The sequence below is a fragment of the Euprymna scolopes genome, chromosome 26 (genome assembly GCF_053919585.1).
Source record: "Euprymna scolopes isolate OS-2025 chromosome 26, ASM5391958v1, whole genome shotgun sequence".
NCBI classification, from domain to species: Eukaryota; Metazoa; Mollusca; class Cephalopoda; order Sepiida; family Sepiolidae; genus Euprymna; species Euprymna scolopes.
In genome coordinates, this window is record NC_136507.1 from 73,954,020 (window position 1) to 73,974,660 (window position 20,641).

A 20,641-nucleotide genomic window follows, 5' to 3' on the forward strand; every position below is an offset into this window, starting at 1 on the left:
GGATCGGAATGTGCCTTTAAATAAACCTTCAGTTGGCGATACAAGCATTCGACCAAGCTGTTTGAGGACAGGTGATAAGGCATGGTCCGTATATGCTTGCATCCAAGTAGATGTGAAAATTCAGTGAAAAGATAGGAATTGAACTGTTTACTCCTGTCGGTGGTAATAATTTCGGGCACACCAAATCTTGATATCCACTGTGAAATGAGTGTTTTGGTGATAGTCTTGGCAGAGATGTCAATGATGGGTAAGGTTTCGAACCATCTGGAGAATCTGTCAACCCAAGTGAGCAGATATGTAAAGTTCTTCGAAGGTGGTAATGGACCCACTATGTCAATATGAACATGTTCTCCAGTTCAGGAATAGGGAACTTTACCAGGGGGCTCTTAATATGTTGAGTGACTTGGGATTTCTGGCAAGGGCTACAACTCCGTGGTCAGTGGAGTACATCCTTGTTAATAACGGTCAATATGAAACGTGTCATCACCAATTTCTGTGTCACTCGGACGCCTGGGTGCAATAAATTGTGTAATTTTGAAAAAAACTGCTCGTCTGTGTTTGAGGGATACATTATAGACGTTTGTGTCCATTTAGAGTATACTGAGGAGCTGAGCGGTAGCTGGGCAAAATATTGTAGGTTATATAATTTCTCGTCATGCCCCTGGTTTAAGTGCAAGTGGGTCTGCATAGTTAAAAGTGATGGGTGCAAGTGAGTCTGCACTGGTGTTATTGATGGCTTGAATGGCATAATTATCCATGCGTGACGATGTATTGGGATTGCTTAAGAATCAGAGGTGGTTGTAGTGGGCTCATTCTGAAGGTGCTAAGCGTGGTTGGCCCGGTGTGGGGAGGTGGAGCATTATTAAATTCTGCACGTGCCGAAAATATGGCCTGTGTGGCCGTGATTGATGTGAGAGCATCTATCTCCATTGTATCACATATTTAATAAGAGATTCGGTGTTAAACAGGTGTTGATAATCACCGCTGGCAATAGTGTAGGTAAAATTCCAACGGAGGACAAATTGTTCAATGTACTGACTGCGGGATGTGAATCCATAGGAGGACCATGTGTGGCGTGAAGTTGGAGTCTGATTCATAGTGAAGCCGGGTTTTGTTTAATTTTCGATTTTTGAGCGATTATTGGTATAAATCGCTACTTTATTGAGACCAGTGTCATTAATTTGTAAGGAGGTCTGTGTTTGCATGAGTCGATATTCTGTTTAAGTCGAAATTAGATGACGGGAAAAGAATGATTAGTTTTGTTCTTTTTTTCTTTTCTTACTTTCAGAATGTGTTCGTTTCTTATTTGTAACGCGTTAATTTTTTTAAAATGAAGTGATCCACGATTTTGATGTATTTATTGTTTTAACAAAACTCATTAAAAAAATTCATGAGGACCAGCAGTAGTTTGTGGGGAGCGCCGAGATTTTGTGTGCCACCAATTCACTGTAGTCGAATTTGATAACAGTGTCGTTCTCCATTGTGAGCCATGTGGATGTTCTAGTCTGCCACTGTCGTTCGGTAATTCCTTGATCACTGTCCGTATACCACAGAAATTATGATTTATTAAATTAATAAAATTATTGTGAACTTAGTGCAGATTTTTGAGTAAGCAAAAAGGAACTGTCTCGCATCGTCATCTTGAAGAAAAAAATAAAAGCAGATAACTCTAGGTCGCTTGTTATAATAAAGTCGACAGATCGATTTTTTAATATGTAGTTTTAAGCAAAAACAACAGTACTTACTTGTCATGTCGAAAATAGTAATATAGCAAAAAAATTACGAAAATTCATCGAGTAGAAAATTATTAAAAATAATTTTTACAGAAAATTAAGAGAAATGGCATTTTTCCTAGGTCTGAACACCTTGAAGATTGCGAATCCAGGGGACATACGTTTCGCTACTTTAACGAGTGACGTACTGTTTTAGACCATACGAATAGACCGTTTTTTAACTAAAAAAGCAGTTGTTCTATTCGATGAATTTTCGTAATTTTATTATTTATTACTATTTTCGACATGACAAGTAAGTACTGTTTTTGCTTTAAACCACGTATTAACAAAAATCGATCTGTCAACTCTATCAGAACAAGAAAACCTGGAGTTATCTGCTTTGGTTTTTTTCTTCAAGATGACGACGCGAGACAGTTCCTTTTTGCTTACTCGAAAAATTTGATTTTTCTAATAAAACTACTTGATCAAATAATGTGACTTTTGGAATCAACACTTTCGTTCCGTGACAAGTACGTACATAATAAAGATTTTTTTTTTTTTTTTGAAATGTGGACTTGCACCAAATTCTATTTCAAAACCGAAGACATAATACAATTTTTTTTTTTTTTTTTTTTTTTTTGCGTAACAATGAAATATAATAATACTTAGTCCATAACCTGCTCGTAAACAAAAATATTAAGTCATTGTAAACGATCATATTTTAATTTTCTGCATGAAAACAGAACACATTTTTTTTTTTTTTTTTTAAGGAACTTTTTGTAGATTGACCGAAAAAAATGACCAATAAAAACCAATGTAACAATTGCTAGTGAGAAATAATTAGCCAATGAAATCGTAGTTTGCAAAAAGAGAAATCGCTCTTTTTATATATACAAGTAATGGCGACTAGGTGACAAACGTGATTTTACTGATGGGGTTAGCTTCTTGGACAAGCAATCATGAAGATTACACACCGAAATTTGGATAAAAATAACGATGGGTAAGTCAGTAGAACACCTCACATTTACTTGGAAGTGATTTCACCTGTTGTCTTTTAAGCTATCTAAATATAATCGCCATTACTTATGTTGGAGAAGGGGGGTACTTTTGGTTTGTAACCATTATTTTCCCGAACTTTTTTGTCTTTTACTATTTTTGTCATTCCAAACATTTCTAAGAAAATAAAAATAAAGTTTCCATTACTTACTCGTTTATTTATCAAAGTTCAGTAATATTTTTTTTTAAATAAAATTTAAATAATGGTATTTCAAAATCTCTATATCGAAAAGATGTTGATATATAAACAGGTTCGTTCTTTTTAGAGATTCGTCGAATAAAAGACAATTCTTTTACAAAGTGCGCTTCTATGGCCGAAACTAAAATAGCTAATAAATTTGGATGCTTCTTTACATTGGTGATTTTTGGTCAATGTGGTCTTGTTGTTCCACTGAAGACTTACTTACATGCAAAAGGGTGTTAATTCCGAAAGCCAATCTTAACATGGGGAGGTTGGGGGGTATCTCTAAAAAGAAGCTCTTTGCAGGTAAGTCTTCGGTGGGACAGCCAGGCCACATTGACCTATATTTTAAACCAACACATTTCAGGTGAAAACCTTATTACGTATTTACGTGTCATGGCGAAATTAATATAAATTCCAAAAGGTAAATTTTCAGATTAGGTCCACCGCCACAATTTTCTTTTAAATGACGACTTGAATAAGTTTTCTATGCTGAATACGAAAATCGCCTTGAAATTTTGCAGAAGTAATTAGTTATCGAGATATAAAAAGTTGTATTATGCATTGTATTCTTTGTCGGCCATCTTTGTTACGCGCGTAAATTTGTTTATGGAGCGCGCGCGTTAAAACGATGGCCGCTAAAGAATACAATGCATAATACAACTTTTTTATATCTCGATAACTACTTATTTCTGCAAAATTTCAATGCGATTTCCGTATGCAGCATAGTAGAAAACGGGTTTGTATTACTGTACACATAGATTCGAAAAAGTTGTCAAAAAACAAATATATAACAAATAAATGTTATCAAAGGCAAGATAAGTTACTTTTCTACCTAACTGGATATATTTTTCGTGTTTTTATTCAGTGTAACATGTTTATTCAGCTCGAAAAGCATACAGTGTTTACACCGATGTATTGGAAAATTCAAAATGGCGCCCGACACTCTCTTTAACACGGTAAGTTCAGGAAAAGATGTTATGAATAATAAACTAGACAAAATACTGTTAGAAATTCGCTCATTATATGTTACCGTGACATATATTCGGTGTTTTTTGTTTTTCGAACCGAATAAACGTTTAAAGTGAGTAAAACCACTAAAACCAGATAAGAGTAACTTACCTTGCCTTTGATAACATTTATTTGTTATAGTTTTGATCACTTTTTCAAGTCTCTGTGGACTGTAAAACATACTCGCTTTCCGGATATTGAGCTATGTAATTCCTTATGCTAAAAGTGGTGGCCATTGTTGCGCGCGGAAACTACCTATTTGCCGAAAATTTAATGCTATATTCGTTTTCAGCATACTCAAAAACCTAGACGTCGTCATTTTAAAGGGAAATGGGTAATGCTCCAGCATATTTTAAACACCCCAACAACCTCCCCATGTTAAGAACGGCTTTCGGAATACCCCCCCCCCAACCTCGAAAGCCGTTCTTAACATGGGGTGGTTGGGAGTGTATTTACTACGCTGGAGCAGGTTGTAAAAAAAAAATGGTAAATTTATACAAATACCGTGACAGCGAATTAGTAGAAAAAAATGTACCCTAACCCTAACCCTAACCCAGTTTTCAGATTCGTGTTCAGCCAAGACCGTCTTTATAACGAAGGCCACGGTTCAGCACACCGAAACGTAACAGAATACTACGTAAAAGATTTTACTAATTCGCTGTCACGGTGTTTGTATAATAATACCAAAAAAATACCGGAAAATGTTAAGGTAGAAACCAAGTCAAAAATTTATCGTGAACTCTTCATCGTCTACTTTATAGCATCTAAGAAAAATGCAGTTTAACCTAATTTTCTGTAAAAATGTTAACTATAAATAACCCGGATTACTCTAAAAAATAAATTAGAGTGGTCGGTGTTCGCTATATTTACCATAACTTTCTACATTATTTCTACTCGATGAATGTGTAAGAAACAAAACGTTTACGAAACTTGGAATATTATTTGCTAGTAACTAGTCTAAAGGAGATAAAAATTAAAATATTTTTCGCCTTGATCGTCATAAAGCATTATTTTCTTCTTTCAAAAAAAAAAAAAAAAAAGGCCTGAGAAACTGAAGACTTAATTTTAACCTTTTAAAAGCAAGTTAGGATCATTAAACCGTAAACGGTGCTTTTATAGATCAGCCCCAATGGCTGTTGTTGTACCTCGTTACCGTATTTTATTGAGCCAATATTGTCTGCCATAGGGGGAGATGCAAAAGCACCCTAATAAACATAAACACAATTAAGTTGATCATTTCCACCGCCTCGTTGGTAAATGTTGTCTATTTTATTCCTGTTTGCGAATTTTTAATTGGTGTGTAGTGTTAAGAACTTAAAACTGTCCTTGCAAAAAAAAAAAAAAAAAAAGTTCATATTCCACTATTGTTTTTGCCAATTTGTTACGATTTCATGTTTATGTTTTCTTTGTGTTTTTATTATTTTGTTTTTGGACATTTTTATATGGAAAGTAAATCCCATAGTCTGTTAAAGGCGCGCACCAGCACCACCTACCTACGCTGAAAGAATAAAAAAAAAAAAAAAAAAAAAAAAGCTCACACTGATAATGATGATACAACGAAAACAAAGGGGGGGGGGGGGGAATGATGAATTAAAAATGTAATTTTTACATTTTTGAAATCTCAACAATGACTTAAAAATAAAACAAAACGGTGGTAGAAACTCACCCAATAAATGTTACCGTCAGATTTATTGGGTGGGTTTCTACTCCAATTTTGTTCTATTGTTAAGGCCCAAAGATGTAAGAGACCTTGCTGCTATTTTTTCTTGTTCTCACGTAGCGTTCAACACTACTTGTTTTTCAGACTGAATAAACATTTAAAAATAAGTAAAAACATTACAAACTTATCCAGTTAGGTAGAAAAATAATTTGGGTTTGTATTACTGTACACAATAGATTCGAAAAAGTTGTCAAAAAACAAATATATAACAAATAAATGTTAATAAAGGCAAGATAAGTTACTTTTCTACCAAACTGGATATATTTTTCGTGTTTTTATTCAATGTAACATATTTATTCAGCTCGAAAAACATACAGTGTTTACCGATGTATTCGAAAATTCAAGATGGCGTCTCACACCCTCTTTAACACCGTAAGTATGGAAAAAGGTGTTATAAATAATAAACTAGACAAAATACTATTAAAAACCCGCCGAATATATGTCAACCTATGTCACAGTAACATATATTGAGCGAGTTTTTAACAGTATTTTATCCGTTTTTTTATTTATAACATCTTTTCCCACACTTACTGTGTTAAAGAGAGAATAAGACGCCATCTTGAATGTTCCAATACATCGGCAAACACTGTATGGTTTTCGAGCTGAATAAACATGTTACATTGAATAAAAACACGAAAAATATATCCAGTTTGGTAGAAAAGTAACTTATCTTGCCTTTGATAACATTTATTTGTTATATATTTGTTTTTTGACAACTTTTTCGAATCTATGTGTACAGTAATACAAACCCAATAATTTCTCTTGCCTTTGGTAAGACTTATTTGTTATATTTTTGTTATTTGACCACATCTTCGTACCTCTGCGGATTGTAAAACAAACCAATATTTTATTTTCTAGATAAAAAATGAAGCAGAAGGATCTGTGAAAAAAAAAAATATACAAACCTGTACTTAAAAAAATAATTGATTATCTAACACACACACGCACACATAATTATAAAACTCGGGACCTACTTGTATCTTCCCTGATTGGGCAATTCCATCTGTTAAAAAGGCATGACTGGTGAATTATATATATATATATATATATATATATATATATATATATATATATATATCTTTGAAGTTTTTAACCTTTAAAACTATATCAAAAAAAAATATTTATCATTCGTTAAAAAACCATCTAGTCAGTAAGTCATTTAATCACCTGCAATCACTGCATCAACTCGCTCTCGAATTTACTATAATACCAATAATTTATTTTTCAAGGGATCATCAGTTGTTTACCATGAAACACTGTTTCGGGGGATTTAAAAACTATATACTAGCAGGTGCAATGTATCCAGCGTTGTCTGGTATTAATCGTAACAAATTCCTTAAAAAAAGAAAAAAAAGAGACATGTGCATGCGAGTATGTTTTTCTTAACAATTCCTTTCTTGTAACAAAAAAAAAGAAAGTACTCGAGCTGAGATTGAATCCAAGATCTACAGTCAAGCACGATAACCGTTAGACCAGTTTGACATGATCTTAGAAAAGTGATTTCAAACCAACTTATACTTAACATAAGGGAGCTGTCATGTTTCACAACCGTACATGTGTAGTTGTGAAATAATTGAGAACAGATAAAAATCTGACGCCTCCCACGTACTAATTTTTCAATTTTGACTCCTTAGCAACCCTTTTTTTTTTTTTCTGGATGAAAACCGATTAAAAAGTTTTTCACATGTCTGAATATTCTATATACCAAATTTCAAGTCTGTAGATCAAAAATTCGTTGACTATATAGGTTGAGAATTGTCCTCAGATACACACAGTGGGCTGAGACGGTGAAATATTAGAAATAAGTCAATATCTCGGGTAAAAATAATCCTCCTGATTATGGTTGATGGCTCGTTGAAGACGTATTACCAAGCTTATTAGTGATAAAAATCTTTTTTGTGATAAAAATTTCGATTTTTGAGCGGTATGAGTCCAAATAACCATATTTGGTATAGTTGGCTCCCTCTACCGTGCTAGAAAACTACTTACGCCTGACAGTATCCTATACCTCTATAAGGCAACCATTCGCCCATGTATGGAGTACTGTTGTCACATCTGGGCTGGTGCATCTGTTGCTTGTCTCTCGCTCTTGGACAGGGTTCAAAAGAGAGTCGCCAACCTGATAGGTCCTGAACTGTCATCTAGGCTTCAGCCTCTGTCCCATCGACGAGATGTTGCATCCCTCTGCCTGTTCTACAAATACTTTAATGGTGAATGCTCTGACGAACTGCAAACACTTGTACCTCCCCGACGTAACTACCCCCGACAAACCCGACAAGCTACCAAGTCTCATCCCTTTACAGTAGAGATCCCTAGGTGCAAGAAAGCCTTTTACTCCAATAGTTTCTTCCCCAGAACTGCGGGTCTTTGGAACTCCCTTCCGGGATTCTGCTTTCCCAACTGCAATGATATGCAGAAGTTCAAGTGTAATGTTAACAAACATCTTTCTACTCATCTCCTTCATAATGACCCCGCTAATTAAGTCCCTGATAGTAGGCCCCTGCTTCAAAGTGGCAATGTGCCTTGTTTGGGGTGAAAATTGAATAAAAATGAAAAAAAAAAAAAAAAGAAATATTTGGGCATTGCAGACCAGAAACACGTTTTTGGCATATTTTAGCATAAAATAATCCCCTGATAATGGTTGAAGGCTCATTGGAAGCGTATTACTGTGCTAATTACAGTGGTAAATGGATTTTCCAAAAATTTCTATTTTTGAAGGGTCTGGGTCCAAATTACCATTTTTGAGCATTACGGGCCAGAAACACGTTTTGGGCCAATATTTGGTTTTAAAAGGATCCTCTGATTGTGGTTGAGGGCTCTTTTAGAAGAGTATTACATAACAGAAAGAAATGATTTGTTCAAGGTACTTATTAATGGTACATTTTTCGGTTTTGAAGACCAAGGCCAAAATAAAATCTGGATAGTAGGCCAAGTCTAGAAAGAAGTAATGCTTGAAAATTGGCAACTCCATTTCCAAATTTTTATCAACATTACCATCTGACTTTAGAAAATAAACCATGTTCAACTATTAAGACAAACAACATACAAAGCATCACATCATCACTTCAACAACATAGTTTCTCATAGACTGGGTGGGTTTTCTTGCAATATTGTGTACGATGACCATTCTCACTACAATGTTTGCAGAATGGCTGAGCTTGCATTCGTATGTTTACTTTAGGATCTGAACCTAACCGCAATCTGTTTATCACGTCTTCCAAATTGTCAGCTTGAGAGATTTTGTTGTTGGCCTCTAAACCAGATTCATCAAAAGACTTCAACCAACGACCATCGTTCATGTCAATGAGTTCCCACGAGTGGGCATGTAGTTTGTGTAGAATCAGTGGAACACTAATCTACATCAAATTCACTGGTTGAGTTGGTTTCTTCTTCGATTGGGTGGGTTCGAACTTTCTAAATACAATAAGTAAAGGGTGCAAATTTGGAGGTTTGAAGTTAACTTGTTTTTTTTGCACTTGGCAGATGGAATAGAATAGTCGTCCCATGTTAATTTTATAGTGAGATATAATCGAAAAGTATAGTGTACTGTCAATATATGCAATGTATGGTATGAGGCAAAATGTGGTTTGGTGTTATCATGCAATATGTGGTAGTTTACATATGATAATGCATACAATCATAACTAGAAAAAGTAATTTTTAATAATATTAAAAGGGTTGATTTGGAGGGTAAATCTAACAGCATTTTTTGATTTCTCAAGTCAAAAACGTTTCCGATGTAAAACTTCAGCATCAGAACTTAATTTGATCTCAAAATATTCAAGAAATGCTAAATTGGAAATTGGATGTTCCGAAAACGGCCTCCATTAGTTATTTGGAAATTGGCTTCTGTGTAAAATTAATTTTTCTTGAATTGCCACAGATCCGATTTCGCCATATATGGATTTTTTAAGACCTATAGACCTATCCCACGAGTGGGCATGTAGTTTGTGTAGAATCAGTTCAGAAAATATACACTGGGAAAAATCTAGCTTGTGGCATTTTGAAATGTTTACTATTTTGGGCAGAAAAAAAAAACATTGAATTTTAAGGATTTTTATCAAAAATAGGCAAAAATTTTGATTGAAAACCTAGATTTTTTGCACTTGAGGACAGCATATTTGATTAAATTCAGTAAACTTGGGGGCATTTCTAGTTTACTGTGAAAAAAGTAGGCTTTTGTTAATTTTTAAGCCTTTCAGCGATTTGGTGGTAAAATAAAGTTTCCATGAAAAAAGTGGGATAACGTTATTGCAAAATTAAAAAATTGCTAATCTTCAAACGTTCACCATTTTTCTTGGAATTGAGCATTTAAATTTTTTTTTTTTTTTTTTTTCTTGTTTTATTGAACTGGATTTTTTTCTCTAGTTTCTGAAACACCATGAGCCGTTGATGCCTGAGGAGTCGATTTTTTTATAATTTCCATACTCCAGCCCACTATAACATATTCTCACTTTTATAGATATTTCCGCAAAATCTCTCGCCTTGATGGAGGGGAGACTAAAACTTGCTTCTATGGTTTCAAATGATCTGAAATAACAGCAAAGGGAGATTTAATTCCACATATTTCTCATATGTTATATCGTCCCTCTTTTGGCAACGGGGTACGATTATGAATATCTCTAGTATCAAATAATCTTTATACACTGTGAAATTTACTTTATGTATGAAAACCAACGAAGGGAGATATAACATATGGAGAAATATTTGGAATCCAGTCTCCCCTTGCTGTTATTTCAGATCATTTGAAATCATAGCTGCAAGATTTAGTCTCCTCGCCATCAAGGCCAGAGATTTTGTGGAAATATCAGATATTTTGTAATTCATATGCAAAACTAGGAAAACAAGTGACTATGATTGCAGTATTGGTAAAGGTGCAGCATCTTTCCACCCACAAAAAAATCCTTTAAAATTACTGCTACTATAAGTTTTGGAGGATGATGAAAATGAAAATAAGTCAAAATCCCAGAAAACGAGTAGTTTCCACGAAATGAAGAAATTATAGTTTGAAAAAAATGGACGCTCACTTTTCTATATTAATATAACGTAAAATGAACACTCACTTTATAGCCGTCTTTTTTTTTGGGGGGGGGGTATTGTATTTGTTTTAGGGGTGATGTTTATTTGATAATTGTGGCCTAGTAGACCGACACAAAACCTACCTTAAAAAATCTTATTTTCTATAGGTTTTTGGGTGTGCTGAAAACGAATATCACATTTTTCCACAAATGAATATTTTTCCTGATATTAAGCGATATAATTCTTTGTTATAAGTGGTAGCCATTGTTGTATGCACATACGCATGCATATTTTTACTTAATACCTGGAAAAATACTTATTTGCGGAAAATTTAAATGCGATATTCGTTTTCAGCACACCTGAGAACCTATAGAAGATAAGTTTTTTAAGGTAGGTTTTGTATTGGCCTACCAAGCCACAACTCCCCCCCCCCTAAAAAAGGTAGCCATAAAGTAGGTGCTCATTCTATATTAAATTAATATATAAAAATGATTTTTGAAACAATGTGCAACCTTAAGAACAAATGTCACATAGCCCACTACACAATATAATATAATCGGTCTATAATAATCGGAAAGAACGTGTTTTTGTTACTGTTTGTTGGGTTGTTCTTCCGCCAATACTTTTTTCGTTGCCTCCTCACGAGGGCAAAGGTCCAGCTCCCCCCCCAAAAAAAAAGGCACTCCGGACGGGTACAAAAATCAAAATCGCCTCAATTTAGAAAGATTGCTCCTCCACTGATCGAGGACAGAGTAAACCAAGTGTAGCATCATAACAGATACTACAATTTGTTCCTAGCCAAAAGGTCAATCTGAGGCAAATACAATTTTTGATTTAAGGAATATCCTCCTCTCGCCCAGACGAGTATTTTGGATTGAACAAAAGAAATTAAAAAAAAAAAATAACAACCTGTCTGCACTTCCTAATTAATTAGTCAATTAATTGTGGAGGACACAGAGACAACCAGTTACAAAAATCGATGGTGATTCTTTATTTCATTGGACCGGTCGAATGATGATGACGTCAGGATTTCACATTTGGGATCTACGTAGTTTGATGTTCTTTCCTTCGCTTCCAAAGGACTCGGACTCCAACTCTCTCTCTCTCTGACTAGCAGATGCGACTGTTCTGCCTCAACTACCCTCATCTGACTAACTCTAGCTCCTATATTGAGAATCCCCCTTTTGCTATGACATCAGAAGTGTGTTCCCCAAACATGACCAATTCATGTGACTGTGCACACGTTTTTCCTAACACACTTTTGACAACAATTCTCAACTAACCGATTTTTTAGCCTAACTTATTTTTTAACAATACATTTTTAATTTGTATTGTTCATTTTTTTTTTTTAGCTGACATTTTTAATATTCAGTTTTGTAAAAGAATGAACAATCAATTCTTTTTACGATATAAACAATATCTTAACTATTTATAATAGAATTTAACAATATAAACAATATCTTAACTATTTATAATAGAATTTAACAATATAAACAATATCTTAACTATTTATAATAGAATTTAACAATATAAACAATATCTTAACTATTTATAATAGAATTTAACAATATAAACAATATCTTAACTATTTATAATAGAATTTAACAATATAAACAATATCTTAACTATTTATAATAGAATTTAACAATATAAACAATATCTTAACTATTTATAATAGAATTTAACAATATAAACAATATCTTGACTATTTATAATAGAATTTAACAATATAAACAATATCTTGACTATTTATAATAGAATTTAACAATAGACCTTTTTAACATTCCGATTTCTAACATTCCATTTCTTAACCTTGCTTACAAGGTTCGAGTCTCGGCTTATCCTAATCTCATTTTCACTTATCTAATGTTTTTTGTTATTTACATGGAAAGGGACAGCCCTTTTTCCTGTAACACAACTACAACTGTGTGATATAAGGCAAAGCTGATATAATTCAAATCCAGGATCTACATAGTTAACCTTCTACCCCCTTCGCCTCTAAGGGGACCCTCCTCTGACCATGTCAACTTTTGGTCGATCAACTCTCTCCGACCGACTCTGCTGGCTGTTCTACCTCAACTGCCCTGATCTGACTAACTCTAGCTCCTATATTGAGATTCCTCCTTTTGCTATGACGTCAGAAGTGTGTTCCCCAAACGTGACCAATTCACGTGTCTATGCACGCTTGTCCAAAACACACTTATGCAAACAAAGAATCCTCTCCTAACCTATGTTTTTAACAATGTATTTTTAATTTGTATTGTTCATTCCTTCTAGCTGACATTTTTAATATTCAGTTTTATAAAAGAATGAACAATCAATTCTTTTTACGATATAAACAATATCTTAACTATTTATAATAGAATTTAACAATAGACCTTTTTAACATGCCGATTTCTAACATTCTATTTCTTAACCTTGCTTACAAGGTTCGAGTCTCGGCTTATCCTAATCTCATTTTCACTTATCTAATGTTTTTATTTACATGGAAAGGGGACAGCCCTTTTTCCTGTAAAGTTTTGATCGTTACTTAGCACATATCCATTGAGCAAAGGGTTCTTGCAAATAATTCAAGTACAGATTCTCCAGTGTGGCGAGATAAACAAGGGGGAAAGAAAAAAAGAACATTATCTTCCAAAAAGTATTGGACTGAATGAATAAATTAAAGATTATCCCTTACATTTTGATTTTAGTATTTGTATTGAACTATGTAGCACAATATTACTTTAAGTAAGCTGATAGGAGGTTACGTCGACCAAAACACAAAAATATCATCCAAGATGAGAGCATTACTATAAATAATAGAAGCTAGTGGAGCCTGTGGAAATTCCATGGAATGAGAAATATATTTAATCAACAAACATAAACCTGATATTTTTCTGGAGAGAGCCAAAAAATTAGTGTTTTGGACAGAAAAAAAAACAATAACCTGCAGCAAATATGAGATTATTAACATTGCTATGAAAAAATGTGTCTGTTGTATTTTAAATTTAGAACTGATCCAAATGAGATAAATTAATAAATACTTAGACAATAATATTGTGCTACATAGTTCAATACAGATACTAAAATCACATTGTAAGGGATAATTTTTAATTTATTCATCTGTCCAATACTTCTTAGAAGGCAATGTTCTTCACCCCCCCCCCTTTATTTTGAATGTTCCCTTTTTTGCGTCACGTTTTGCTGACTTCCTTCGGTGAAGAACCACTGCATGTCGAAATTACGAGTTTTTTCTCATACTATTAGAACAAGGATTATATATTATTATAATAATATTTCAAAAGGAGGCTACATCAAAGGAGGTCACTCATATTCTTGTCCAGGGTTGCCAGATTGGCTTTTTTTGAAAGAAAATCATGCATTTTTTTTTTTTTTTATATATATATACTTATTAACACCTTAAAACACAGATTTTTATGTTGAATATCTATCTCATAATGACAGGAAATTATGCAGGTTTCTAACAGATAACACTTGGCTAGAAACTTCCAAATCTGACCCTCAAGATCGCCATAGGCATGGAATATGTGCCTATATAAAAGATGGCTTTCCATGTGGTAGGGACATCTCCAGAGAAGATCCTAACTTACCCTATATGTGCTTCCGGGTTGCACTAGCTCAAACTACTGCATTTACATTTGCTCTCTATCGCCCCCACAACAGCAGAGTTACTATCTTTAAAAGAATATCTGAGAAAATTGACCACGCCCTATCTGCTTATCCTTCAGGTAATATTCATGTATGTGGAGACTTCAATGTTCACAATGTGGAATGGTTAACTCCCTCAAACAAGACGGATGATGAGGGGAGGTTCTGTCATGATTTCTCCATTGCTTATGACCTCACTCAGATTGCTCACGAACCCACCCGTGTTCCGATACTGATGGCCAGTATGCAAGTCTCCTTGACCTCTTTCTCACAACTTGCCCTGAACTGTGTTCAGCTTCTCTTCTGTCTCCACTTGGATCTTCCGACCACTCAGTTGTATCAGTTAAGATAAAAATGAAATGTAATAAGTCCTCAGATGTACCTCTCCATTGTACAGTATATCGATACTCTATGGCTGACTGGGATATTTTCCGCACATTAATATCAGATCTACCTCTGGGTTCCATATTTAAAAAGAATGTGTCCTCTGTAGTATCAGACCTGACAGAATGATTAATTGTAGGTATAGACCGTTTCATACCCTCGAAAAAATTCCAGCGAAAACCTAACAGCCAGCCGTGGTTCTCTCCAGAATGTGCTGCTGCCATTGCACATAGAAATCACTTTTTCCATTGCTTATAACATAATAGATGTACTCAGACTAAAGCCGCTTTCAGGACTGCCAGCAACCACTGTAAAAAAGTAATAAAGAATGCAAGAGAGTTGTATGCTCAGTCCGTCAAGTCCAAAGTAGCTGAGCAGCAGCTTGGTTCCCACCAGTTTTGGCAAATAGCAAACAGAATCCTGAACAGAAGCGTGTACTCTATCCCAACTCTCATAAATAGACCTGAGGTAATCTCGTCAGCATCAGACAAAGCCAAACTCTTTGCCAAGAACTTTGCAGCTAATTCTAACCTTTGCGACCAAGACTGCCAACCTCCAATATTTCCTCCTGTATCAGAAAACATGCTATGTAATTTACAAATATCTGTATGTGATGTTGCCAAGCTAATCAAAAACCTTGATTCTAGTAAAGCAACCGGCCCTGACGATATTCCAATTATAGTACTCAAAAGACTTCAATCAGAACTTGCGCCCATCCTATGTTTAAACGTTGTCTTAAGGAGAATTGCTTCCCGTCACCCTGGAAAATCTCATCAGTATGCCCCGTATTTAAGAATTCAGGTGATCGCTCATAATCTTTGCAGTACAGGCCAATAAGTCTCCTGTGCATCATGAGTAAGTTGCTGGAATCTGTTAAATAGTGAAATAATCAACCATCTTAGCAAAAATAACCTTCTTAGTGACACGTAATATGGTTTCCGTTCTGCTAGATCTACAGCAGATGTGCTTACAGTTATATCTCATAGGATTAGCTAATCTCTCGATGGAGGCTACCTTTTCTAGGGCAATTGCTCTTGACGTATCAAAGGCCTTTGATAGAGTATGGCATAAAGGTTTACTTCACAAGATCTCCAGCTACGGTATAGCTGGAAATGTCTTCTCAATTATTAAATAATTTCTCTCTGATAGGTTCATAAGAGTAGTAGTTGATGGGCAGAAATCAGAAGCTCTTAGTATTAATGCTGGAGTCCCTCAGGGGTCCATCCTGGGCCCAACTCTCTTCCTGATCTATATTAATGATCTTCCAAATCACATCCTTACATCATTCGTAGACATCTATACTGATGACACTACTATCTATGGTAGCACATCTAAGATTGTAAACGACCAAGTTCTCTCTGATTCTCTCTCCTCTGATCTTGAGCAAGTGGTACAATGGGGAAAGAGGTGGCTTGTTACTTTTAATGCATCTAAAACCAAGCTTTTATCTTTACATCATCAATGCTCTGATCCCCATCTGGCATCAATTGAAATGAATGGCTCTCGTCTTGGGGAGGCCTCATGTTTTGACAAGCTTCTGGGCTTGACCTTTACTCCTGATCTTAAATGGAACACATACATTAAATCCGTTGCCAAGGCTGCTGGAAAAATGGTGGGATCCTTCTATCGATCCAATAATCTCACTGCTGATGCAATACAAGAGCCAGGTACGTCCAAGGATGGAGTACTGTTGCCACATCTGTGCAGGAGCTGCTAGAAAGGACTTATCCTGCTTTGATAGTTCAAAATAGACTTTGTAGCCTTGTGGGGAATGTCCTTTTCTTTTCCCTGCAACTTCTTTCTCACAGAAGAGATGTTGCGAGTTTGTCTCTGCTTTATCGTTGGTTTCATGGCAAGTGCTCGGCTGAGCTCCATTCTATGGTCCCCCCCTCGCCAAACTTTCACAAGAAACACCCGTATAGCAGAAAACACTATCACTAATTTCCCCCACTCTTTATCTGTGCCTAAACCTAAACGTAGATTCCATGAGCAAAGCTTCTTTATTAGAACTGCACGCCTATGGAATTGTCTTCCGTTTTCCAGCTGACTACAATATGGTTGGTTGTCTTCAAGTCTAACGTAAACAAGTTTTTGATGAGCCGTTCCATATAAGTTAACAAATTTGCTGAATCTCCATTATTAATGGTTACTATATTGTCCAATTTCTACTGAACACTCTTTAACCCTTATCCTCGAGTGGCCTCTTGGCCTTAATAAGTGGTGATGCCTATGCAAAAAAAAAAGAAAAAATCTGTTAACGCAGCAATACTGGAGGAAGTATGTCTGTTTGCTAAATAAACAATGCGTAGTTGAAATCACACATGCTGTGCCATAGGGAGTTTTACTACATTGATTGTGTAGAGGAAATCGCAGAATAAGTGTTGCAGCTGAGAATATGCAGATATCCAAAAAAAATTCCTTCAATCTGTTAAATGTGGAAAGAGAGCAGTTTTTAACAAGATCACACTGTTGTTGGATTTGGGGAGCCATTTCAAATCTGTTTGTGAGGCTGCGGATCTTGGTAGCATTGTCTTCCATGTAAGAAGTAACTCTAGGACGACAATATTTAGAGGCATCACGAACGCTGCTTGTTTTGGTGTTTTTGTACAGTTATTCATACCATTTTCTCATCACATTTAAATCTGTGATCGATTTCTTGATTGGATAAACCAGAAAGATGAAGATTAATGAGTTCCTGGCGATCACTAAGAGATATGGACTAAATGTTACGTTATATTACCTAGGAACAACAATTATGATTAGAGATGCTAAAAGGTGGATATTTTAAGCTCATTTGCTGCGGAGTTTCTTTTTGCCTTCTCGATTTGACGTTAATTTTTTTAAAATTGACTTGAACACTAGGATACTTCAATAAAAAGTCAAATATGAACAGGTAAAATTATAGAGAAATAAAAGGTGAATCAAAAAAGGTATAGATTGTTTAAACACTTACATTCAATTTTGCTTATTTTTTCAGTTTCTAAAAAAATGACGAGTGCAGCATCTTTTTGGCGGCACTGTGTGTGTGTGTGTGTGTGTGTGTGTGTGTGTGTGTGTGTGTGTGTGTGTGTGATCTCTGGAAACACTAATGCTAGGGTTCCTGTTGTGTGTTCGTTTTTCACGTGTCTATTTCACACTAGCAAGACCGTGTGAAAATTCTATGGCGCTTTCTACATAAATTTGTATAATTTACTGTTAATATTTTTTTAAATAATCAGTATTTGACAGGGTCAGTACTATTAAAGAAAAACTTCTATTTTCATATAATATTTTAAAAATTAAAATGCATATTTCTTTATTTCATTTGAAATTGTAATTTGATTCATTTTAAAACAGTACATATTTTCTATCTGTAAAAATAATTCTCAAATATTCTTCAAACCAAAGAAACGAAATGTATTTAAAATGCTACTCTTGTAACCAACGGATTGACAATTGTGATTTTAGAACAATTCACTTTAAAATATATAAAGTCAGGTGATTAATGACATTGCCACTAGCATCATTTTTATTAATTAAACAATCTTTTTTTTTTTTTTTTTTTTTTTTTTTTTTTAATGGGTGTGGAAATGTTTTGACAAAGCTGATATTTTTGTGGATAGTGCAATTTTTTTTTTTTCCTGGCAAAAAACAATAACATGCAGCAAATATAACTTTGACATTTCTATAAAAATAGTCCAGTGTGTTATTTTTTTTTATTTTTTATTTTTTTTCCTTACACTATTACAACAATGATCACATATTATTATAATGCCCGGTGCTTCCAGATCAGGCTGTCTGAAGATATTGGCTTCCTGATACGAGGTCCTGGATATGACCTTAAACTATATCCGATGGTGAGGCCCCAGCTTGCAGGCTCTGGAGAGTGTGGAGCCACCCTTTAATTGCCATTGCTCCCAGGTCCACTCTGACCCGGAGTGGTAGTACCTGTTAGGGTCCCAACTATGGGTTGAATAGAAACTGACTTGCAAAAAACAAATATATTCTATTAAAAAAACATTTCTTCAAAATCACCGGATTCTGCATTAAATAACCTGAAAAGGGTTGATATGCCGTAAAACAAAAACAACCAACCATCTTGATACGAAATGCACCTAACATTGATGCTTTTTGTTTTTCTACTTTTGCAAAAACAAAAACAAAAGCAACAACCCACCTTTTCCCCTTTTCCGTTTTCCCATTTCCTCTTACCCACCCTCCCCACTTCCTGACTGGTTTCCTTACTTAAAATGTACCAAACATTAATACTGTAATCCTTTTCCCTCTCTCATTGCAAAACTCATTCATGTTCTGCAGGGCAGGGAACAAAAACGATAAAATCCACTATAAAACGACCAAACCAAACACTACAAACTAGCGATTGAAGATACAAAAAGCTTGAAGGAAAACCTTCTACAAAATAACTGGATGCAACATGAACGCTATTTCAAAAGTAACTGGATTTTGGCATGAAATAACCGAAAAGGTTTGATATCCCGTAAAACAAAACGGCCAAACCTATTATAATGATATTCCAAAACGGGGCTACATCAAGGGGAGGTTACTCATATTCTTGTTCAGGGTTGCCAGATTTTGCTTTTTTAAAAGCCAAATTTAATGAATTTGTTCTCTCTTTGGAAGTAGTTTAGCCATAAAATTATATTTGGCCTTTTTCAAAGTGTAATGTACGGACGAAACAAGGAAGGAACAAGCATGGTATTAGATAATAGAACGATGAAACTACTAGTGTAGAATAGAGAAAAATCTTTAAATATTTGTATCCTCCCCCTTGTAGTGACTTGAGAATTAGTGCCACAAAAATTATTGTGAACAGATCATTTTGATGGAAAGACAGAAGTTAGACCTCCACTGGAATGGCACAAAGAATGCTGGAATCCTGGGATAGTTTCTTTCCACTCAAATTCTAGGGGGAAAAAAGTTGTTTTCAGCAAGAAATCAGTGGTAGATAGCTGTTGAAAAACACTGCAATTTGCAGTGGTTATCAAAAAAAAATGGAGAGTACTAGAAATCTGGGGAGACTTGTTGTCATTCAGACTCCAGGGAACACAACCTGTTGTCAGTGAGTAATCCCTGATAAAGATTCCTATGAGAACCTTTAGTGAATCAATAATAATAATAAACACTTATGTGTTCTAAAACTATTGGTCAGAATTACACCACGTTTAGGCATGAAGCCACCTTGGCATGTTGATTGTACCATAAAGAGAAGTATCAAAATTACTATACTACTACTAATAATAATAATAATTTATCTGTATAGGCTTCAAACTTATTGGGAAGCAAGTACCATTAGCTATGCATAAAAAATTGTCTAGAAAGCAGCTTAAAGTTAGTATACCGTTTTTTTTTGTTTTTTTTTAATTTTCTTTTTTTATTATATAGAGCTGTTACACTCATTCCTGAGGAAGCAGAGGATATGTGGCATGCCTACAATCTTGTAGCCGTGGGTGATACACTCAAGTCCACAACTATCAGGTAAGATAAAGTGTATTTGTGTGCATATAAATCTCTTCTGTTGTAAGACTATGAGCTCCCCTTGCTTGAAAACAATCACTAACACCAGTTTTGTTTACATGGTTTTCTTCTCCTTTGTCTTATTTTCTGGCCACGTTATTGTCATTGGCAACTACTGAGGGGGGCACACACTGGTTCACAAGTATAAAAAAAAACAAGGAAAAATACAAAAAACACATACTCCAATGCATTCTGTAAATATTAGTTGAGCTCTGTGCATGTGTGACTCCATCGCAGAAGACTATTCTTTAAACACTAACATCCACATCTTCGTCTGTCAAGGCTTCTTTGTTGTCGGTTGAGTTCAGCTCATTTTGGCTTCCTTAAGCTCTTCCAATTTGGTCCAAGCTGCAATCTGCCTTCAACTGTTCCAACCTCAAGACTATCCTTGACT

The 20,641-nt window shown here is 35.0% G+C and overlaps 1 protein-coding gene across 1 annotated transcript in view; it reads left to right on the top strand.

Moving 5' to 3' along the window:
- Positions 1-2,553: 2,553 nt before the first annotated feature.
- LOC145248186 (protein pelota-like) overlaps positions 2,554-20,641 on the top strand; it is a 63,695-nt gene continuing 45,607 nt past the window's right edge. The window contains exons 1-2 of the mRNA XM_080110043.1: positions 2,554-2,712; positions 20,116-20,208. Coding sequence (XP_079966169.1) covers positions 2,672-2,712; positions 20,116-20,208 — 134 coding nt within the window. The 5' untranslated portion in view covers positions 2,554-2,671. The remainder of the gene's footprint in view (positions 2,713-20,115; positions 20,209-20,641) is intronic.